Source organism: Pristiophorus japonicus, chromosome 12 (assembly GCF_044704955.1).
Source record: "Pristiophorus japonicus isolate sPriJap1 chromosome 12, sPriJap1.hap1, whole genome shotgun sequence".
NCBI lineage: Eukaryota > Metazoa > Chordata > Chondrichthyes > Pristiophoridae > Pristiophorus > Pristiophorus japonicus.
In genome coordinates, this window is record NC_091988.1 from 149,963,045 (window position 1) to 149,985,448 (window position 22,404).

Consider the following 22,404-nt stretch of genomic DNA (forward strand, 5'->3'; position numbering starts at 1 on the left):
CTCTATTTTCATCACATACTCTCCATTCCCCCCCTTGGCTAACGTGGTGCTAGCGGCCCAACTGGGGCCCTGAACATGGTCTACATCACTTATTCTGATGTCGCATGGAGGAGCCGTGCACTTATGGTGCATTCTCTGCTGATGGCATGTGGAAGGCTCGGTTCTGAGTGATTCACTCTGGTGATTGCGTAACACTCAGGATGGCTGGGTCTGTAGGGAGTCTACCATGGCACGCGTGGTGCTAGGTTTAGTGATTTGGGCACTGACCCTGAGGTCTGGCAAGCCCAGGATGTCCGCAATGGCCTTGAGACTTTCGGCAGTGGCGATGAGCCTAGTGGTCCCCGTGGACATTGGGTCGTAGTATGGGGGCCCCGGACCACCGACTATGTGTAGTCACCCTGCCTTGCTTTGCAATGTTGGGATGGGTCTATTGTCTCTTTGGTGGATAGGTTGCCACATCCCATCTGGCAGATCACCTTTGGCAGGCGGTAACCTGGGATCCTGGCTGGTCCAGGTCCTAAGCTGCGGGTCCATTACGGTTGACCCCTCGCTTTCTAGCACTTCCACGACCGTGAGTGGGTCTGCAAGATGCACCGTTTCCACCCTGGGCGTGAGCAACGGTGGCCAACTGAGAGCATAGGTGCCGCCCTCTGTGCCTGGCCCGTGGCGGATCATGTTACAGTGCACAGACAGTGTTGGACATTCTGGAAACAACGCATCGATAATGGTGCCTCTGCTCTCCCAAGCTTGTGGGATGAACAGCTTGTCTGACTTGAGCACATATTGGGACACTCTTTGGTACGTCTCTTTAGTCCCGTGAACACAGGCTGCTGCTTTGTTTAACTTATTTGATGCATGTTAAATCGTTTGGGGTTCGCCCGCTACTTTTGCTTGCTGCATAACACTCTCGACCCCGAGTGGTAACCTCTCATTTGCTACGAATACTTTGTTATATACAAATACAACTGGTTGGGGTTCGCCCGCTATTTTGGCTTGTTGTAAGGTACCCCCAACTCCATACAATGGTACATCATTGGCCGCGAAAGACCGCTCGCAAGGGTTACATAGTGCACACAATTTATTTGAGTGGAGTGGGTTCCTGGCCTTCACCCGCGGCCGCCCCTTTACCTTTGCTCCAAACCCAGTTGTCTTCCTTGCTGGGCGACACATTCCTCCATTCCATCGCGGCGACCTACCGTGGTCTGGACGCTCTCTCGTCCCGTGGTCTGGACGCCTTCTCATCCCGTGGTCTGGGCGCCCTCTCGTTCGTGTCCATGATGCCGACTGCCGTGATCTTCCTCCCCAGGTATTTTACCTCTGGCTTCGGGAAGACGTATTCGGATCGTTTTGGCCAGTGTCCCACTCTGCATGGTCGACCTGGAGCCTCTTCCATTGTTGCGAAAGGGTCGTCGGCTTTGGGTGGTGGGTACCGTGCCTGTACCGCTGCTCGGTTGAACTTTACCTCCTCGTGTTGTAATGAGCGACCTGTGCCCCGGGGATCTGCAAATGGATCTGCACTTTGATGCCTGGTTCAGCTGGAAGTGGGGGTTTGCTCGGCCTATGGGAAAGGGAGGCCTTGTTCGCTGGAGAAGGTACGCAGAGGTCTTTCCAGTTCCATCGATTCTTTCCCATCCACCTCCTGCCAAGCAGCGTTGGCCCATCACCTGAAACAATCCACAGTGGTAAATCGTGCACTGACCCCTCATGGAATACTCTTATGTCCACACTATCAATAACTGGTATCAGTTCCTTGGTGTAGGGATCAGCTCGGGTCACTGTGCTTCGTCGCTCCACAGTCTCTCGAAAGCCTTCTGGCTCATAACTGATTGACTCGCCCCGTGTCTAGTTCCATGGAGACTGGAGTGCCATTAAGTTCAACTTTTAACATTATCGGAGGGCTTTTGATGGTGAAGGTGTGTATCCCATATACTTCCTCTTCATCCTCAGGTTCAGTTGCCTCTCCTGCTTAATCATCGTGATCCTCGCTGGATCGGTCGTCCTCTCCTGACTCTGCCACGTGGTGAGTCAGAGATCGTTTGCACATTCGCTGGAGGTGCCCCATTGTTCCACAGCCCTTGCACACATAGGGCTTGAATTTAAATTGATGAGCTCTATGGCTGCCCCCGCAGTGCTAACATGATGCTAATGGATACGCATTCACGCCCCATGGCGGACTCTGAGTCACTCTAGGCCTAGGTCTGGCCTCTGCAATCGGGTGGACCCTGTCCTTTGCCGCTCTGCCTGCTGCAAACATTATTTTGTGCACGGTGCTTGCCGATGTGAAGATATCTGTTTTGTGTTATGAAGGCTTGGGCTATCGTGATGGCCTTGCTCAGATCTAGGGATTCGACAGACAGCAGTTTGCGAAGGATAACCTCGTGGCCAATTCCAAGCACGAAAAAGTCCGGCAAGATTTCCCCCAAGGATCCTGCAAAGTCGCACTGTCCCGCAAGGTGTCTTAGGTTGGCGACAAAACTCGCCACGTTCTGGCCCAATGAGCGACGGTGCGTGTAAAAGCAGTACCTGGCCATCAGGATGCTCTCCTTTGGCTTGAGATGTTCCTTAGCCAGCGTGCACAGCTCTGTGTAAGATTTGTCCATTATTTTGACTGGTGCCAGCAAACTTTTAAGGAGGCCATATACCGATGACCCACATAGGGTGAGGAGAATCGCTCTGTGCTTGGTCGCCATCTCAGCCTTGTCCAATTCGTTGGCCACGAAGTGCTGGTCAATGAAGACTTCCCAATCATCATTCTCAACAAATCTCTGAAGAATTCCAATGGCAGCCATTACTGTGTGAAAGTTTGTGATCTGTTACTCGTCGCCAGTTTGTTTTGTTCAGAATAAATTCACAGGACTATATCGCAAGCTCAAACTGTTGTGACCTTGGTCTCTTTATTCAGACTCCCGAATGAGGAAGCAGCATGGTGAATCACCTTTTATACCTGCTTGCCCCAGAGTGCACAGGTGAACCTTAGGTCTCTCACAGATGTGCCCCCTAGTGGCAAGTCTTACATTTGTGTAAGGTCTATATACATACATAACAGTTTGTGGTGGAGGAGCGATGAGAGATCGTGGCGGAGGTGCGGCAAATGAGGGTATCCCAAGTTAGATAAACCTATCCTGTGAATAACCAAAATTAGATATACTGAGGGTGAACAAGACTGTTCGCAACCTCGGTGTCATATTTCACCCGGAAATAAGTTTCCAGCCACATATCCGCGGCGTAACTAAAACTTCCTTTTTCCAGCTCCGTAACATTGCCCGCCTCCACCCGTGCCTCAGCTCTTATGCTGAAACCCTCATTCATGCCTTTGTTACCTCTAGACTTGACTACTCCAACTCACTCCTGGCCGCCCTTCCATATTCCACACTACGTAAACTTGAAGTCATCCAAAACTCAGCAGCGTGTGTACTAACCCGCACCGTCAAGATCACCCATCACCCTTGTGCTTTCTGACCTACATTGGCTCCTAGTTAAACAGCGCCTTGATTTGAAAATTCTCATCCTTGTTCACAAATCGCTCCATGGACTTTCCCCTCCCTATCTCTGTAATCTTTTTCAGCCTCACAATCCCACAAGATGTCTGCACTCCTCAAATTTTGGCCTCTTGAACATCCCTCATTATAACTGCTCAACCATCGGTGGACGTGCCTTCAGCTGCCTGGGCCCTAAGCTCTGGAGCTCCCTCCCTAAACCTCTACACCTCTCTACCTCTCTTTCCTCCTTTAAGATGCTTGTCAAAACCTACCTCTTTAAACAAGCTTTTGATCATCTGCCTTAATTTTTTCTGTGGCTCGGTGTCAAATTTATCTGTTTGTCTGTAACACTGTTGTGAAGCGCCTTGGGACATTTTATTACGTTAAAGGCGCTATATAAATAACAGTTATTACTATTCTTATGAAGAATGGTATTTAATTTTTGTACTAAAGGATTACTGCTGGTCATGGAACCATACATCAGCATAAGTCATTCAATGTTTAAGATGGCAAAATTAGAGGGGAAAGGAAACATTGATTTTATACACTGGGAGCACTCTTCGATGAATATTGAGGTTTACTTTTGGTCTTCTTTGAACGAGTATGGATATAACTATTGTTATGTATGCAACCCTGTGTAACCTGTATCATACCGCCACCAGAGGGCTTACCCGATGGAGTCCCAAGGGATCCCAGCATCCCTTGGCAGCACTGTTTATAAGCTGGCCTCCTATGCTGTACCAACACTCTGGAGTTTGAATAAAGGAGCTAAGGTCACACTTACTCATGTCCACAGTACTCAGTTACATTACTTTATTATGAACGTAACAACTGGCGACGAGATAACAAACAATCATGCAAAAATGCAGAGAACTGTTGGTATCCTGGAGAAGTTCTCAGAAGAGGACTATTGGGAGGCCTTCGTGGAGTGACTCGACCAATACTTCGTGGCCAATGAGCTGGAAGGGAATGAGAACACTCCCAAACGAAGGGCGATCCTCCTCACCGTCTGTGGGGCCACAACCTATGGCCTCATGAAGAATCTTCTAGCTCCGGTGAAACCAACAACCAAATCATATGAAGAACTGTGTACGCTGGTCCGAGAGCACCTAAATCAGAAGGAAAGCGTTCTGATGGTAAGGTATCGATTTTACACATGTCAACGGTCTGAAGACCAGTTTGAGTTAGAAACTGACCATAAGCCGCTCATATCGCTATTCTCAGAGCAAAGGGATTAATACCAATGCCTCTGCCCGCATCCAAAGATAGGCGCTTACGCTGTCTGCATATAACTATATAATCCGCCACAAACCAGGCACAGAGAACTGCGCTGATGCTCTCAGTCGGCTACCATTGCAAACACCGGGGTGGAAATGGCACAGCCTGCAGACTTGCTCTTGGTGTGGATGCATTTGAAAATGAGAAATCACCCATTACGGCCCGCCAGATCAGGACCTGGACCAGCCAGGATCCTTTAGTGTCCCTTGTCAAAAACTGTGCCCTCCATGGAGCTGGTCTAGCGTCCCAGCGGAGATGCATGAAGAGATCAAGCCGTTCCAGTGGCACAAAGATGAAATATCCATACAGGCGGACTGTCTTTTGTGGGGCAATCGCGTGGTTTTGCCTGAGAAAGACAGGGAAACGTTCATACACGACCTCCACAGTACCCACCCAGGCATAGTAACGATGAAAGCTATAGCCAGATCCCATGTGTGGTGGCCCAGCATCGACTCAGATTTGGAGTCATACGTGTGCCAATGCAACACTTGCTCTCAACTGAACAATGCACCCAGGGAGACACCACTAAGTTTGTGGTCATGGCCCTCCAAACCGTGGTCTAGGATCCACGTTGACATTGCGGGCCCGTTTCTAGGCAAAATGTTTTTGGTTGTTGTGGATGCTTATTCAAAATGAATTGAGTGTGTAATTATGTCTTTAAGCACGTCCACTGCCACCATCGAAAGCCTATGAGCCATGTTCACCACGCACGGCCTGCCTGATGTCCTTGTCAGCGACAATGGGCCGTGTTTCACCAGTGCTGAATTCAAGGAATTCATGACCCGCAATGGGATCAAGCACATCACATCTGCCCCAATCAAGCCCACATCCAACGGCCAGGCAGAACGGGCAGTCCAAACCATCAAGCAAAGCTTGAAACAAGTATTGGAAGGCTCCCTGCAGACCAGCCTGTCCCGAGTCCTGCTCAGCTACCGTATCAGACCCCACTCGCTCACTGGAGTTCCCACAGCCGAGCTGCTCATGAAAAGGGCGCTCAAAACAAGGCTCTCTCTTGTCCACCCTGATTTCCATGATCGTGCAAACTTGTCACGTGATATTGAAGTCAATGACCCTGTATTTGTACTCAACTATGGACGTGGTCCCAAATGACTTGCTGGCACTGTCATAACCAAAGAAGGGAGTAGGGTATTTCAGGTCAAACTTGCTAATGGACTAACTTGCAGAAAGCATTTGGACCAAACCAAACTGCAATTCACAGACAGCCACGAGCAACCCGAAGAGGATACCACCAACTTCGACCCTCCAACACACATACAAGTGACAACCGACATCATGGTCGACCATGAAGCTGAACTCACCATCCCCAGCAGCCCAGCAAGGCTAGCTACCCAGCAGCCCAGCGAAGAACCAACCAACTCATCCACACCTGCATTTGTACCGAGACGATCGACAAGGGAGCGAAAAGCCCCAGATCGTTCACTCTGTAAGTAAGTGTACTATTGACTTTGGGAGGGAGTGATGTTATGTATGCAACCCTGTGTAACCTATACCATACCGCCGCCAGATGGCATACCTGTTGGAGTCCCAAGGGATCCCAGCATCCCTTGGGAGCACTGTATATAAGCAGGCCTCCCATGCTGTACCAACACTCTGGAGTTTGAATAAAGGAGCTAAGGTCACACTTACTCATGTCTAAAGTACTCGGTTACATTACTTTATTATGAACTTAACAACTATGGATATAATACTATCGGTGTCATGAATGTTTAAAGATTGATATGGGAGGAACTCAGTACGTCACCAGCTCAATGCGTTCTATCACCTTCATCCTCTTAAAAATAAATGACAGGTTGGGCAAACCTCAAAGCAATGCCAGTAAAAGTATTGTATTTTGTTTAGCAATGTATAAAGACTTCTAGTATGAGAAGTAAAATAGTCTATTTATTTTGATCAATATTTAAAGTACCTACTGTATGTCAAAATTGTTTGAAATAATAGCTCTTTTATAACACATTAAAGTACATGTTCTGTTGGTTTCTAGTAGCAACTTATCCTTAGAACCATTATCATTTGTTTCCTTGCTTATAATCAAGGGAATTTCCTCAGCCTTCGTCATGGCTGGCATGTATTTCTGCATCTGGTTCAGAATTAATGAGAAATGTTCTTGTAAAAGTGTAGAACAGATAATTGTCTGGCAAACACTATAAAGGCAATTTTGTGAGCCTATGCTCCCTGTGTGGAACCTTGCTTGACAGGAGCATGGAATGAAGAAATGACTGTGGGGGTCACAAAGCCTGATTTTCTGGTGATTAATTGTTACTAAAATTAAAAGTTATCTTTAGATGATATCAAGAACTTGCTAATTATTGTATGGGTTTGGTAAGTTGATCCTAACATGTATACTTGTTGAAAGCAGTGTCAAAATTCAGGTGAAAAACCTCAATAAGATTTCATACAATATCCTCTCTCCCTGACTGTGAGATTCAAATACTGAAAACAACTGCTCCCAATTGTGCAAACATTGCAAGCAATGAAGTGCTTATGTAGGAAGCATGAGTTTTGAATGTGCTGAAGATCATGAAATTGGGGTTTCATCCTGATGGTCAGCATCTTTTAAAGTTTGCCAGTGTATCCTGGGCAGGCCTCCGAAATCAGTGGTTTCGTAGCCTGTGGTGTTTTTGGTCCAAATCCTCTAAAATGTTATTGTACACATCTGCAAACCCATGGAGTTCCATGAATGTGTGAACAGCTATGGCTTGTGGTCATGCATGAAAAGTTGCATAACCAGGATGTTGAGGAAGATGGTGGTTCCACACTAGCTTAGTGACAGATGCAGGTCAAGGATTTATGGGTTAAGAGATGGGAAAGGTTAACTCCAAACAGTAATTAAAAGGGGAAAAAAATCAGCAAATTAAATAGCTTTACCTTCAAATATATACACACAGACCAGTTAGATAGTCCAACTACAGATATTAATATTGACAGAAACAGAAACAGCTCTCACTACGATGGACTGATGCTCAATCCGTTTATTTTCCAGCCAGGTTACTTGCTTACTTCCAGGGAGTCTCCTCAGCTTCTGTGTGGGGAGAGGAGTATTGGGCTATGGCCTTCTCCATGACCTCAGTCAGTAGTGCTCTATGATTGGCTGACAGTGGTGCACTTGCTGTCGGATGAACAAACTACATACATAACAACCTTCAGTGTTTCACATTGACAATCAGTGTTTCTTCAGTTCTGACAGTGGCAGTCTTCAGAAATCAGCGTTATGTAGCCTGAGTCTCTTCTTGTTCAGTCAGTCCAGATTGCCCCGAATTGTTGTTGAGTGCATGTGCAAATCGGCAAAATTGTGCAAATCAGCGAGGAGTTAGGGAGCACCTGCATCCTGTGCTGGCTCAGGGGCCACTTAGCAGCAGACAAGTAGGGGATTTATGTTTTGGGGGAAACCCTTGCTTAAATGTGTGTGCAGCATGATTTTATACCTGACTGTTGGAAAAAGCTAGAACTCTGCATTCTAGCAATTTTAAAACTTGGTTAAGCTAGTAATATTGCAAAGATATGGATTTGTATGGCTGCACTTACTTTAACCCACCATTTTCTTTTCATTCTTTGGATGTGGCCGTCACTGGCAAGGCCAGCATTTATTGTCCGTCCCCAGTTGCCCTTGCAAAAGTGCTGGTGCGCTGCCTTCTTGAACAGCTGCAGTCTGTGTGGTGAAGGTAGTCCAACAATGCTCTTGGGTAGGGAGTTCCAGAAGGGGGCTGTACCAGGGAGAATGTCCAGGGTGGGATCAACTATGGATTTTACTGGGGATAAGGACATCAATGATAAGGGAGCGATGGAGCAGAACAAGAGCTGGAGAAGTATTGTGGCAAGCGAAGGGCCAAATATTGGACAGTGGGAGTTTGAATGTGCAGTTGAAAGTGACGTGAGGCAGAGATTTTTCCAGGGCCAAGCACAAAAGGAAGAGGGGTTAGAACGGTGCAGCGGGATGTGGGTGGCGAGGGATTCAAAGAAGTGATCAGAGATGGTCATGTCTGGGATCGAGACAGACAGTGGAAGTAGAGAGACCACGCACTTTGGCAAGGTGAAGGGGGTGGCCGTGAATGTGGGTAGGATATTATATTTGGAGGGAAAGGTTAAGGGAGGACTGGAGAGCAGTGTAATCAGAGGAGAGAGGGCAAGGAATATATAGTTCAAATTGTGAATGTATGTGTGATTACAGAGCCGAATAAGGCTCAAGGGAAGTCTAGATAAAATGCTGTGCATTGCTTTCATTGATTTTTGTAAGCTATTGATCTGTTATCTCTTGGCCTTTATGGAGAATCTAAAGACTATGGAAATACTATGTACTAAATTTTGGATTCTATCCAGTATATGAACTGTGGTAGATGGAACCTTCACTGAACGTTTCTCTTTCAGAGGTGTGAGACAAGATTCTAATACAAAAGCAAAATTACAGTAGGCTCCAAAATTCTGGAAGATGTATCCAAAAAGTGCCACAAGCAAATTTCCTGGAAGGGCATGCCCCCAGATTTCCCAAGGAAATCAATTTTGCACCATTGGTACTCACTTCCTCTCTTTAGCTTGGCATACTACAGCAACCAGGAGCACCCATAGCTAAACGATCCCCAATTATAACTAGCCCTTATCGACAATTCTTTACCTCAGTCAATGCAAGATTAAAATTCATATTAGCACCCACAACTCTTATGAGGAAATCATTGTGAAAATGCAGACGACATCTGAGGTGATCTAGATTGAGAAATGAAGGAATCAAGTCGCGAAGACAGGTAGCTGCAATTGACACAAATAAGAAAGTTGCCTTTGTTGAGGGAACGATATGTGTAGGACACTCCCACCTGATAACCTGCAGGATAATTGTAATGTCGTTATTGTGTCTGTAAGCACTCTAGTGATGGCTCTACAAGGCAAGGCATTGTACTTGAACTGTGGTGACCTTAGTCCATTTATTACAGCTCCTGAGGGAGGGTACAGCATGGTGAGCTCCCTTTTATACCTGGTTACCTGTCGTGTACAGGTGACCCCTAGGTCTTCACCAGTTGCACCCTCTGGTGGTATAAGCATAGTGTATACAGTGTGAAGGTACATCCAGTAGTCTTATGTAATTGTACATTGAGTGTACAGGGAGTATACTTATATTATACATACACAACAGTAGTAATATTTGTTGGTAAATTGGATGGATACCGAGTCATGATATAAAAATAAAAAATGGTGGAAATGCAATGCAAGTTGTTCAGTGTCTAAAAGAGCAAGATAGGTTCACAATTCATCATCTGTTCACCAGTTTTAATGAAGGACTTATAGCCAAAGTGCAAAAATCAGAATCTGTATAAGACTAGAGAAGGAAAAAGAAAAGTTGAGAACAAGAGCACTTGTTGGAAAAAATTAAAATATAGCAAAATAAAAATGGATCTGAATTAGATTAAATGAATTAAAGGAATTAAAGGAAAAATTGGCCGAGAGAACCTTAGATCAGTAATAAGAAATATTTAAACTGGAGATGGAGCAGGTACATGGAAAAAGGTGTGTCTCAGAGGTTGGATGAATAAATAGATTAGATCACATTAGAAACTAAAATAAGGATTTAGCACCTAGAGGGCAGATAATAGAAAGTGAAAAGCCAAGACAAATGTGGAAAATTTTCAAAAGGGGAGATTAAAAAAGCTAAGGGGGAATTTGACAAAAAATTAGCAAAAAGTATAAAGGCAATAAAAAGGCTTTCTACACGCACATTAGAAGCTGAAAAGATGGGCATGGTAGTAGAGTTGTTAAAGAATGAAGACAACGAGCTCAGGGCGGATTGGCAGATACACTAAAGTATTTTGGCTTTGCTTCCAAAAGGAGGTGCATATTGGGATTGTAGCTCTGCCAGAGGTCGGTGTAGAGCTGTTAGTAGAGGTCATCATTTAAAGAAGTGGAAGCTTGCTTGCCTCTTACTTGCTCCTCCTCCTCAGTGGTATCTTGATTTGGATTATATGGAGAAACATAAATTAAAGAATGTTATAATATCAGGCATCTACCATGATGGATCCTCTGTAACTTCTGAAGGTACCTATGCTGCTTGCTGAAATGCTTTCTGAAAGTCCAGGTAGACAATGGGCCATAATGTCAATAATTAGACTTGCCATTGGATATTTAGTTTTTGCAATTTTTTTGCGTGGCAAGTTGCTGAATGTGCGAGCTGATAACATTGCAGCAAGGGAAACCATGCATCTGGGACTTGAGTGATCAGAACAACCAACTGTGTAGCTCTTTAACCAATCAGATTGAAGGTTTGTTAAATTAACTGTGCAAGGACTGAGAAGGAAATGTAAATTAGGGTGGGTGAATGCAATGCAGAATCAAGTATAGAAAGGAAAAGAAAGATTGGATTATGAGGAAAAAAAAAGACAAAAAGGAAAAGTAAAAAATCTTTGTAAAATTTTAGATTTTAGATTTTTACATTTTTAAAATCTCCAACAACAATTAAAACCTGAAAGAATGAGACTCAACACTTGTAATCATTAATTTTCAGTGAAATGGACAAGACTTAACTTTCTGTAGTGAGTTTAGTTCATATTTACCACGCAAATACAGCAACTTCACATCATTCGATGCATTTCAATGAGGAGGAAGACAGCGAGATGCCATTTTTACAAAGCTAACAGCGGAGCAGCGCATCTCGGACAGCAACTTTTGAATATCTGCATTTAACCGTTCATCTGTCCCTTACCTGAAGTTCTCTACCATTTGCACATAAATAGCGGCGAGCGCCATTTGCCTTGCCATTATTTTGAGAGCGAAATCTGCCCCAATATAATTCTATCTTTCTTTCTTTCTTTGACTTTGAGCTTATAGTTGATAACGCTGTCAATAAGAACTGTAGTTTATGTAGCATGGAAATCAGAAGGCCATTAGATTCACTGTTATTTTGACAGAAAATTCTGGCCCATTGTCTATTGGGTTTCCTCATCAACTATGCTGGTAATTCAAAAATACAATCAAATTGGTAAGGCACGCCCTTCTTTTCTGGAAGCTTTGTGGGTGTCCCTGATATGGCCTTTTTTGTCTAAGTAGTTATATAGGCCCTGAAATTCCGTTCAGAAGCTTCCTTCGGACGAACGCCTCCGTCCCAAATGTTTTTTGCGAAAGTACCCGGTGGTCCGGAGGGGCCTTGGATTCCGGTCGGAGGCCATCTTTTCCCATGCTTCGCAGCGTGCCCACGTCTTCGAGATACAGACGGAGAAGCTGAAGTCATGTGGGTCTGGACAACCAATCACGATACAGTATTTTCATTGATAATAATGGGAAATCCGATTTTATGCGTTCCCATTACTATCAATGAGAATAACCCCCTAAAACACCCAAACACAACATAATAAATAAAACACCTCACATATTTAAAATTAATTGAAATTAAAGTTAATTAAATGATTTTGAAAAAATATTTTTTTTTAATGTGTTTTAATAGGGTTTAAAATAAACTTACCTAATGGACAGGGTTTTTACTCTAAAAATGTGTGTTTAAATTTAATTTTTATGTGTTTTAAAACAATTACGCTGGTAAAAGTAGGCTATGCGCCTGCTTTTACCAGACGTAAAAGTTTCAAGGACACTCGCTAGGCAAGAGATGGGCAAATAGTCCAATCTCACCCGGCAAATGTCTTTGCTGTGGGGATGCGGAGGACCTGTCAAGCCAAAACTTGACAGATCGGAAAAGCATTGCACACTGAAAACCGGCTTTTGCGAGGCCTCGCCGGGTCCATACACACTCTGTACGGTCCCGACGAGGCCAGTATTTCACGCCCATTGTGTATCCCTAATGATTTCCTTGAGCATTTTGTCTATTACCGATGTCAAGCTAATAAAAGAACATAAGAACATAAGAAATAGAAGCAGGAGTACATCATACAGCCCCTTGAGCCTGCTCTGCCATTTAATACGATCATGGCTGATCCGATCGTGGAATCAGCTTCACTTCCCTGCGCGTTCCCCATAACCCCTTATCGTTTAAGAAACTGTCTATTTCTGTCTTAAATTTATTCAATGTCCCAGCTTCCACAGCTCTCTGCGGCAGCGAATTCCACAGATTTACAACCCTCTGAGAGAAGAAATTTCTCCTCATCTCCGTTTTAAATGGACGGCCCCTTATTCTAAGATTATGCCCTCTAGTTCTCGTCTTCCCTATCAGTGCAAACATCCTCTCTGCATCTACCTTGTCAAGCCCCCTCATAATCTTATACGTTTCGATAAGATCACCTCTCATTCTTCTGAATTCCAATGAGTAGAGGCCCAACCTACTCAACCTTTTCTCATAAAGTCAACCCCCTCATCTCCGGAATCAACCTAGTGAACCTTCTCTGAATTGCCTCCAAAGCAGTATATCCTTTTGTAAATATGGAAACCAAAACTGCACGCAATATTCCAGGTGTGGCCTCACCAATACCCTGTACAACTGTAGCAAGACTTCCCTGCTTTTATACTCCATCCCCTTTGCAATAAAGGCCAAGATTCCATTGGCCTTCCTGATCACTTGCCATACCTACATACTATCCTTTTGTGTTTCATGCAGGTCCCACTGTACTGCAGCACTTTGCAATCTTTCTCCATTTAAATAATAACTTGCTCTTTGATTTTTTCTGCCAAAGTGCACGATCTCACACTTTCCAACATTATACTCCATCTGCCTAAAGTTACCCAGATCTGCCTTATCTCCTTTTAAAAACAACAACTTGCATGTATGTAGCACCTTTAACATAGTGAAATGTCCCAAGACGCTTCAGAGGAGTATTATGAGATTAAAACCTTGACACCAAGCCGCATAAATAGAAATTAGTGCTGGTGACCAAAGCTTGGTCAAAGATGTATGTTTTAAGAAGTGTCTTGAAGGAGGAAAGTGAGGTAGAGAGGCGGAGAGGTTTAAGCAGGGGGTTCCAAAAGCTTAGGGCCTAGTCAACAGAAGGCACGGCCACCAATGGTTGAGCGATTATAATCAGGGATGCTCATGAGGACAGAATTAGTGGAGCGCAAACAGCTTGAGGGGGAGGGGAGGGGAGGGGCTGGAGGGGATTACAGAGATAGGGAATAAAAGATTGGAATTTTGTTAGGCACCTTCCAGTCTAAGACTCCAGTGAGCGATTAAAGATATGAGCAAAGCGCTCACATAGTACTTGTCCCATCTCCATATATATATCTAGATTGTAACTTTTTCTGGGCTTTATCTCACCCTGTACCAACAACAATCTCTTAGCATTTTCAACATGCTTTAAAACTAATATGCTCATAGCCAGCATACTTGCAGTCCTCAAATTGTAATTTGCCGTATTGTTTCATACTAACACAAGTTAGTTGATGCTTTGAGCAGCAGCATTTAAATTCTTTTCAGTTTATGATTGTAGTTGATTAAGTCTGAGGGAAAATCGTGTTTGTGCCAGGTAGATGTGGACATACTCAAATTAAGAATGCATGTGACATATCTACAACACTCTGTTGACTGATTATTAACAAGATCTTTGTTCATTTTTTTATTTGCAGTAGACACAGTAGCAGATGGTAAGCAGGACACAGGGACCTTCACACCGCAGAAGACAAAAGAGATGAGCTCCAATACTAAAGCAGACGAAAAAGAACTTGAGAAGTCTGCCAAGGCAGTTTCTAAATCAATATTTTCCATGTCTTTTTCTCGCTCTGTACCAGGGCGTACTGATGGTCCCTCTGCAGAGCCAATATCAGGGTCGGTGAAGCTCCAAACCAATCAAGAGAGCATCTCAGTGAACACAGCATCAGTTGATAAAGTGAATCTTCAAAAATCCTCCTCACACAAGGGGAGCTCCGCTCAAAAGCAACAGCAGCTCTCGACTGAATCGTCCGATACAGCAGAGCACTCTGAAAAAGAATCAGAACAACCAAAGCAAAAAGAAGTGAGCTTTTTTGACAAACTGTTCAAACAGGGAGATAAAGGCAAACTACAAAATGAGAACCAGGGAGATCTGAACACTCCTGGAAGTCAGGACCCAGCTGCTGCTGATAAAGAAGCTGCAGAACTTATACATAGGCTGGATAGCGTGCACCAATACTTGGTGAGTACTACTTGCTTTCATCCAGTTAACTCAGCATCTCCAAATGGAAGTAAGGGATGTTTAAAATTGTTTAAATGTATTTTGTTTCCAGACATGCATTAAAAAGTTCTGGAATTAAAATATATATGGGTAGAAATTTGGGCGTGCCCATTTTTGGGCGCAATTTTCGGGGGGGGTGGGCAGGATAAAATCCCTGCCCCTTGAATGGTGAGGCCCAAGGTGCCCCTGATATTGGGTGTTGAGCCTCATTAACACCAAGTGCGTGTGGTGCAAACAGTCAGCGAAGAGTAAATGAAGATTGTGCCACTGTTAACAACGCAGTGGCCTTCAGGTAAGTGAGGTTTGGGAGATAGGAAGCTGAGGACGGGTGCAGAGAGATAGGGCATAGGCAGGGAGGAGGGAAGCGGCAATAATTGCGGGTGGGAGAGTGGCGGCCCACATTCTTTAAATGTAGGGTCGGGAGGAGCTGCTCTTCCCGGCTCCACATTCAGATAAGTAAATGTTTAAAAGCTACATTTTTGGTAGCAGGCGGTCTCAAGGTCTGGTTTTCCGAAGAGAAGCAGGTGCTGGCTGCCTCAGGGCAAACCAATCTTGCAGTGGGGGCATCAAACAGGTATTAGCCCCCTTATTTGCATATCTAAATATATAAAAAGGAGCTTTCAAGTGCGGGCGTTGTACGACAATTTGTTTTTCCTTTCGCAATATGGCTGAGATGCGCATTTCCTTCGGGTATTGTATGGCTGGATTCATCGGCAGTATGTTTGTTAGGTAAATGTTCTGTAAGGTTCAGAAAAGTTCACGGTTCAGTTGTTTATCTCAAATGCTTTAGGCAATCTCCGTCATGCTACAGGTAGGTTTACCATGATGGTAGCTTCAGCTTCCCTGGGCGAGATAGGAAATGCAACCACCAGTGTTTCCACTCTCGAGCGTGGTTCAGCAAAATGTACCAGAAAGAGCACATGTGTGGAATTCCACTGAAACTAAGATTGGTCTCGGCTGTGATGGCCCTGCAAGTCAAACAGTCATAAGAACATAAGAACATAAGAAATAGGAACAGGAGTAGGCCATACAGCCCCTCGAGCCTGCACTGCCATTCAATACGATTGTGGCTGATCTGATCATGGACTCAGCTTCACTTTCCCGCCTGTCCCCATAACCTCTTATCCCCTTATTGTTTAAGAAACTGTCTTTTTCTGTCTTAAATCTATTCAAAGTCCCAGCTTCCACAGCTCTCTGAGGCAGCGAATTCCACAGATTTACAACCCTCTGAGAGAAGAAATTTCTCCTCATCTCAGTTTTAAATGGACGGCCCCTTATTCTAAAATCATGCCCTCTAGTTCTAGTCTCCCCCATCAGTGGAAACATCCTCTCTGCATCCACCCTGTCAAGCTCCCTCATATTCTTATACGTTTCGATAAGATCACCTCTCATTCTTCTGAATTCCAATGAGGAGAGGCCCAACCTACTCAACCTTTCCTCATAAGTCAACCCCCTCATCCCCAGAATCATCTAACTGTCCAACCGCCGACCACCTAGGCTCACAAGATAAATTAGCCATTTTGCTGCAGATAGTGAGTCTATGGAATCATTCCCCAGTGCGAGTTAACACCTTCTGGAGCGGAGAAAAAAAAGCTGGAGGATGATAAAATAGAAAAATATATTCCTGTTAATAAAATGTTCCCCAGTACTCGGAGAGCTTGTATTGTTTATGATCATTTCATCTTTTTTCTTTCTTTCCGTTTTATTTCTTCCATTGTTCTAACTGAAATGGGTCAGTATGCCTGTTCTTATTGCACAAATATACAGTGTGTTCATTCAAACCTGTCATGTATTCAACTGTCATTGTAATCTATGTATAAACTGACCTAAGTTGTACACCGTGAGAACACTGACCACTAGGTGGTGAACTTGTGGGAGACACTCCTAACCTGGACCTTCAGGTATACAAGGGGAAGCTCCATCCATCTTCAGCACTTCAGTGCTGGCTAATAAAGGTTACTGGTCACGGAGTGACCTTCTCTCTAGTATGGGCCTTGTGTGCATTTGTACTGTAAAGTAAGGACATATTATTGACGACGAGAAACTGGGATTTAAACCACGTGAGCATGGCCACTAGCAGCACAGACAAGAGGTACTGTGTTGGTGATGATTGGGACGATTTCATTGAGAGACTACAGCAAAGTTTCGTCACTAAGGAATGGCTGGGACAGGATTCGGCCGACAAATGCAGGGCTCATCTCCTGACGGTTTGTGGATCCGGGACCTACTCCCTGATGAAGGACCTTCTAGCGCCAGAGAAGCCGGCGGACAAGACTTTTGAAGAGCTCAGTAAGTTAATTGGGGAACACTTTAAACCGGCGAGCAGCATGCACCTAGCGAGTCACCGGTTTTACACGCACTGGTGGCGAGAAGGGCAAAGTGTTCCAGACTTCGTGGCAGACCTCCGGCGACTGGCGAGCCTATGTAAGTTCCCAGATGCATGCAGAGCAGAGATGCTGCGAGACTTTTTTATTGAGGGCATCGGGCACGCTGGGGTTTTCAGGAAACTGATTGAGACCAAAGACTTGACCCTGGAAACGGCGGCTTTGATGGCCCAGACATTGATCTCAGGGGACCAGAATGATGTTTGACAAAAATCTTGGTTTAAATGTAGCAAATGGACAGGGAGTCAACATTGTTAATGCGGCACACAGTTCTCCAGGCAGACAGGGGCAATCGGACATGCCCAAGCATATAGTCGAACCCAAGGGGGGAAATTCAACAGAGACAATGGCTAGCTGAACGGCGATTCATGCCATCGCAAGGGACAATGCAGCCAGTAATGGGGCCATCAACACCTGTCAATGGTGCGTTTAGAAGGACAGTTACAGAGACAGTCAGAGATGATCGACTAGTAATGGACCTTTTGTTTCCAGCAACGGCTCATGCTGGAAGTGTGGAGGCAAACACACAGCCAGAGCTTGCAGGTATCAGCAATATACCTGCAGAAACTGCAACGTCAGCGGTCACTTGGCGCATATGAGCAGGAAGCCTGCAGCCAGGTTGATGTACGAAGAGGATGGGCCCGATGTAAGCCCTACGAGGCCAAATGGACACTGGGGGAACTCGCTGGAAGCTGAAGTTCAGCGAGTTCATGTGGAGCACATATACAGTTCATACACAGGACGCCACCGATAATGGTGAAAGTGCTCCTCAATGGCATCCCAGTATCAATGGAGCTAGACATGGAGGCCAGCCAGTTCCTGATGAGTATCAAACAGTTCGACAAGTTGTGGGCGTCTAAGGCCAGGAGGCCAAAATTATTACCGATTGACGCACAGCTACGGACATTTACAAAGGAGATCATTCTGATGCTAGGCAGCGCCACGGTAGTCGTGACCCACAAAGATTCGGAAAACAGGTTGCCACTCTGGATTGACGTGGGGGATGGTCCCGCACTGCTGTGGAGGAGTTGGTTTGCTGTCATGAACTGGAAATGGGGTGATGTCAATGCAATTTCTTCTGTGGAGCAAATATCATGCTCACAGGCCCTGGACAAATTTGACTCACTATTTCAACCCGCATTGGCACTTTCATGTGGATCAAGGTAATGATTCACATAAACCCGGACGCCAGGCCAGTACACCACAAGGCCAGAGCGGTGCCGTACGTGATGCGGGAAAAGATAGAAGGCGAATTGGACCGCCTGCTGAGGGAAGGCATCATCTCGCCAGTCGAATTCAGTGACTGGGCAAGCCTGATTGTGCCGGTGCTCAAGGCGGATGGGTTGGTCAGGATATGTGGTGATTACAAGGCCACCATCAATTGGGTCTCAATCCAAGACCAGTACCCGCTACCGAGAGCAGAGGACCTCTTTGTGACACTATCCGGTGGCAAACTTTTTTCAAAATTGGACCTGACCTCAGCTTACATGACCCAGGAGCTGGCGAGTGAGTCGAAGAAGCTGACCACCATACGACACACAAGGGGTTGTTTGAGTACAATAGATGTCCGTTCGGGATTCGCTTGGTCGCCGCGATCTTTCAACGAAACATGGAAAGTCTCCTCAAGTCGCGTCCAAGGACGGTAGTTTTTCAAGACGACATCCTCATCACGGGTTGCGATACTGAAGAACACCTCCACAACCTGGAGGGGGTGCTATGCAGACGATTGGGTAGGTCTGCGACTGAAAAAGGTGAAGTGCGTCTTCCTAGCTACAGAGGTAGAATTCCTGGGGAGGAGGGTAGCAGCAGCCGGGATCAGACCTACTGCGTCCAAAATGGAAACGATCCAGAGAGCACCCAGACCCCGTAACACGACGGAGCTGCGTTCGTTCCTGGGGCTTCTGAACTATTTTGGTAACTTTCTTCCCAAATTGAGCACGCTGTTAGAGCCGTTACACGTGCTCCTACACAAAGGTCACGAATGGGTCTTGGGGGACAGCCAGGAAAGGGCTTTTGATAGAGCATGCAATTTGCTATGCTCCAGCAATCTCTTAATGCTGTATGACCCATGTAAGAAACTTGTTTTAACGTGAGATGCGTCGTCCTATGGGGTTGGGTGTGTGTTGCAGCATGTTAATGCCAAGGGTCAGTTAAAGCCGGTAGCTTTTGTCTCCAGAAGTCTGTCCCAGGCAGAAAGGGGCTACGGGATGGTAGAAAAGGAAGCACTTGCATGTGTATATGCAGTAATAAAAATGCACCAGTACCTGTTTGGCAGGAAATTTGAGCTGGAGACAGATCACAAACCCCTAACGCCCTTTTGGCCGACAACAAGGCCATGAATGCAAATGCGTCGGCCCGCATACAGATGTGTGCATTCATGTTAGCCGCCTTTGACTATAGAATTCGGCACAGACCTGGCACCGAAAACTGCGCCGATGCACTCAGCAGGCTCCCACTAGCCACCACTGAGGGGGCAACCGAGCATGCTGCTGAGATGGTCATGGCTGTTGAAGCTTTCGAAATCGAAGGCTCACCTGTGACAGCCCATCAGATCAAAGTCTGGACAAATAGAGACCCGCTACTGTCTTTAGTCAAGAAATGTGTCCTGAATGGGGACTGGGCAGCCACCTAAGGGGCATGCCCTGAGTAATTTAAACCATTTCACAGGCGCAAGGATGAACTCTCGATTCAGGCCGATTGCCTACTATGGGAAAACCGAGTAGTCATGCCCCAGATGGGCAGAGAGGCATTCATCTGAGAACTCCACAATGAGCACCCGGGTATTGTCATGATGAAGGCAAATGGCAGGTCACACGTTTGGTGGCCAGGGATAGATGCAAACCTGGAACTTTGTGTTCGCAGGTGCAACACATGTGCCCAGCTGGGCAATGTGCCCAGGGAAGCCCCCCTTAACCCCTGGTCCTGGCCCGCCAAGCCTTGGTCACGCATCCATGTGGACTACGCAGGTCCTTTCATGGGAAAAATGTTTTTGGTTGTAGTAGACGCCAATCCAAATGGATCGAGTATGACATTCTCAATTCAAGCACATCCTCTGCCACAGTAGAAAGTCTACGGGCAATGTTCACCGCCCGTGGCCTACCGGACGTCTTGGTCAGCGATAATGACCCGTGCTTTATAAGCATTGAATTCCAGGACTTCATGGCAGGAAATGGTATCAACCATGTCAGAACGGCACTCTTTAAGCCGGCCTCAAACGGCCAGGCGGAACGAGTAGTGCAGATAATCAAATAGCGGATGCTCAGAATCCAAGGGGGTTCCCTACAAAGCTGCTTATCACGCCTCCCGTTGGCCAATAGATCCCGACCACACTCGCTCACAGGGGTTCCACCTACAGAGTTGCTTATGAAAAGCATGCTCAAAACCAGGTTATCCCTTATACACCCCACCATGAAAGAAATTGTTGAGAGTAGGCGCTGGTCACAATGTGACTACCATGATGGGAATGCGAGGGCGCGATGTATTGATGTCAATGACCCTGTTTTTGTCTTCAACTACGCTGCAGGGCCCAAATGGCTCGCAGGCACTGTGATTGCCAAAGAGGGAAATAGGATTCTGGTAGTTAAACTTACCAATGGACAAATCTGCCACAAACACGTGGATCAAACAAAAAGGAGGTTCAGCAGCCCCATAGAAGAAGCAGAGGAAGAACACGATGTAGAGTTCACTCCACCACAGGTGACCGAACACCAGAACCAAGTGGAGGAGAGCCCAGTCACTGTGGGCAGTCCGGACGGGCCTGAGGCACCGCAAACAGCAGACACTCAGGCCAGTGCCCAACAACTGGAGCACCAACTCAGGTGCTCTATAAGGGAGCGTCAACCACCAGAGAGACTTAACTTGTGATCCCAATAAGACTTAGGGGGGGAGGTGATGTCATGTATTCAACTGTCATTGTAATCCATGTATAAACTGACCTAAGTTGTACACCATTAGAACACTGACCACTAGGTGGTGAACTTGTGGGAGACACTCCTAACCTGGACCTTCAGGTATAAAAGGGGAAGCTCCATCCATCTTCAGCACTTCAGTGCTGGCTAATAAAGGTTACTGGTCACGAAGTGACCTTCTCTCTAGCATGGGCCTTGTGTGCATTTGTACTGTATAGTAGGGACATATTAAAACCTTTACCGGGTGTCATTTAGCATGAACGTCATTGATTGTGACAAACTTCTGTACACAGTGTCCTGCCTCAGTACAAATGTTCATTCTAGTGATCCACATTTACAGCCGAGAAAGTGATGAATGTTCATATGCCTCAGGAGCAAGTTTACTTTGTACAGTAGTTTAAAACAACATTGTTGCACATTGCATCAACTGTGCTGATGCATACTAGAAATATTTTGGACAGAAAGCAGAGTTTATTGGATAAAATAAATCCCAAATAGATTACTGACTTAAATACGTGGTTTCAAATGCATTTTGAGTAATTTTGTTTTATTTGTACCAAAATTGATAAAATATACTCTCTTCGAGTTATTCAGATAATAGCCTGAATTTGAACATGTTCATGGTTCTCTACCCTTCCTAATTTAGACTGTATAGTATACAACATGAGAAATTTTATTAATGTCAGATGATTGTTGGGTTTTCAGGTCTTTTTCAGTTTTTATTCTTGACATAACCAGATTGAAGAATCTTCATTGAGACATGCAGAATCTAAACCAGGAAGTATAAGTTAGAATATATAATTCATGGGAACATAGAAACAGGAGCAGGCTATTTAGCCCCTCGAGTCTGTTCTGCGTTCATTTGCTGATCTGCGACCTAACTCCATATACCCGTCTTTGTTGCATGTTACCTAGTCCGAGACTCCCCAACCAGCGAAAATAGTTCTCCTCTACCCTATCCGTTCCCCTTGATATCTTGAAAACTTGGATCAAACCACCCCTTAACCTTCTAAATTCCAGAGGATACAACCCTCATAATTTAACCCCTGAAGTCCGGGTATCATTCTGGTAAACATACGCTGCACTCCCTTCAAGGCCAATATATCCTTCCTAAAGTGTGGTGCCCTGAACTGCTCACAGTACTCCAGGTATGGTCTAACCAGGGCTTTGCATAGCTGCGGCATAACTTCTACCCCCTTGTATTTTAGTCCTCTAGATATAAAGGCCAGCATTCTACTAGCCTTTTTGATTATTTTCTGTCCCTGATCAT

General features: G+C 45.4%; 1 protein-coding gene across 3 annotated transcripts in view; it reads left to right on the top strand.

Annotated features, from left to right (window-relative positions):
* The window catches only part of bcas1 (brain enriched myelin associated protein 1), a 187,070-nt gene that overhangs the window by 77,841 nt on the left and 86,825 nt on the right, over positions 1 to 22,404 (top strand). For all 3 annotated transcript variants that reach the window (XM_070896043.1, XM_070896042.1, XM_070896044.1), the window contains one exon: positions 14,259 to 14,803. In XM_070896043.1, the coding sequence (XP_070752144.1) occupies positions 14,259 to 14,803 (545 nt within the window). The remainder of the gene's footprint in view (positions 1 to 14,258; positions 14,804 to 22,404) is intronic.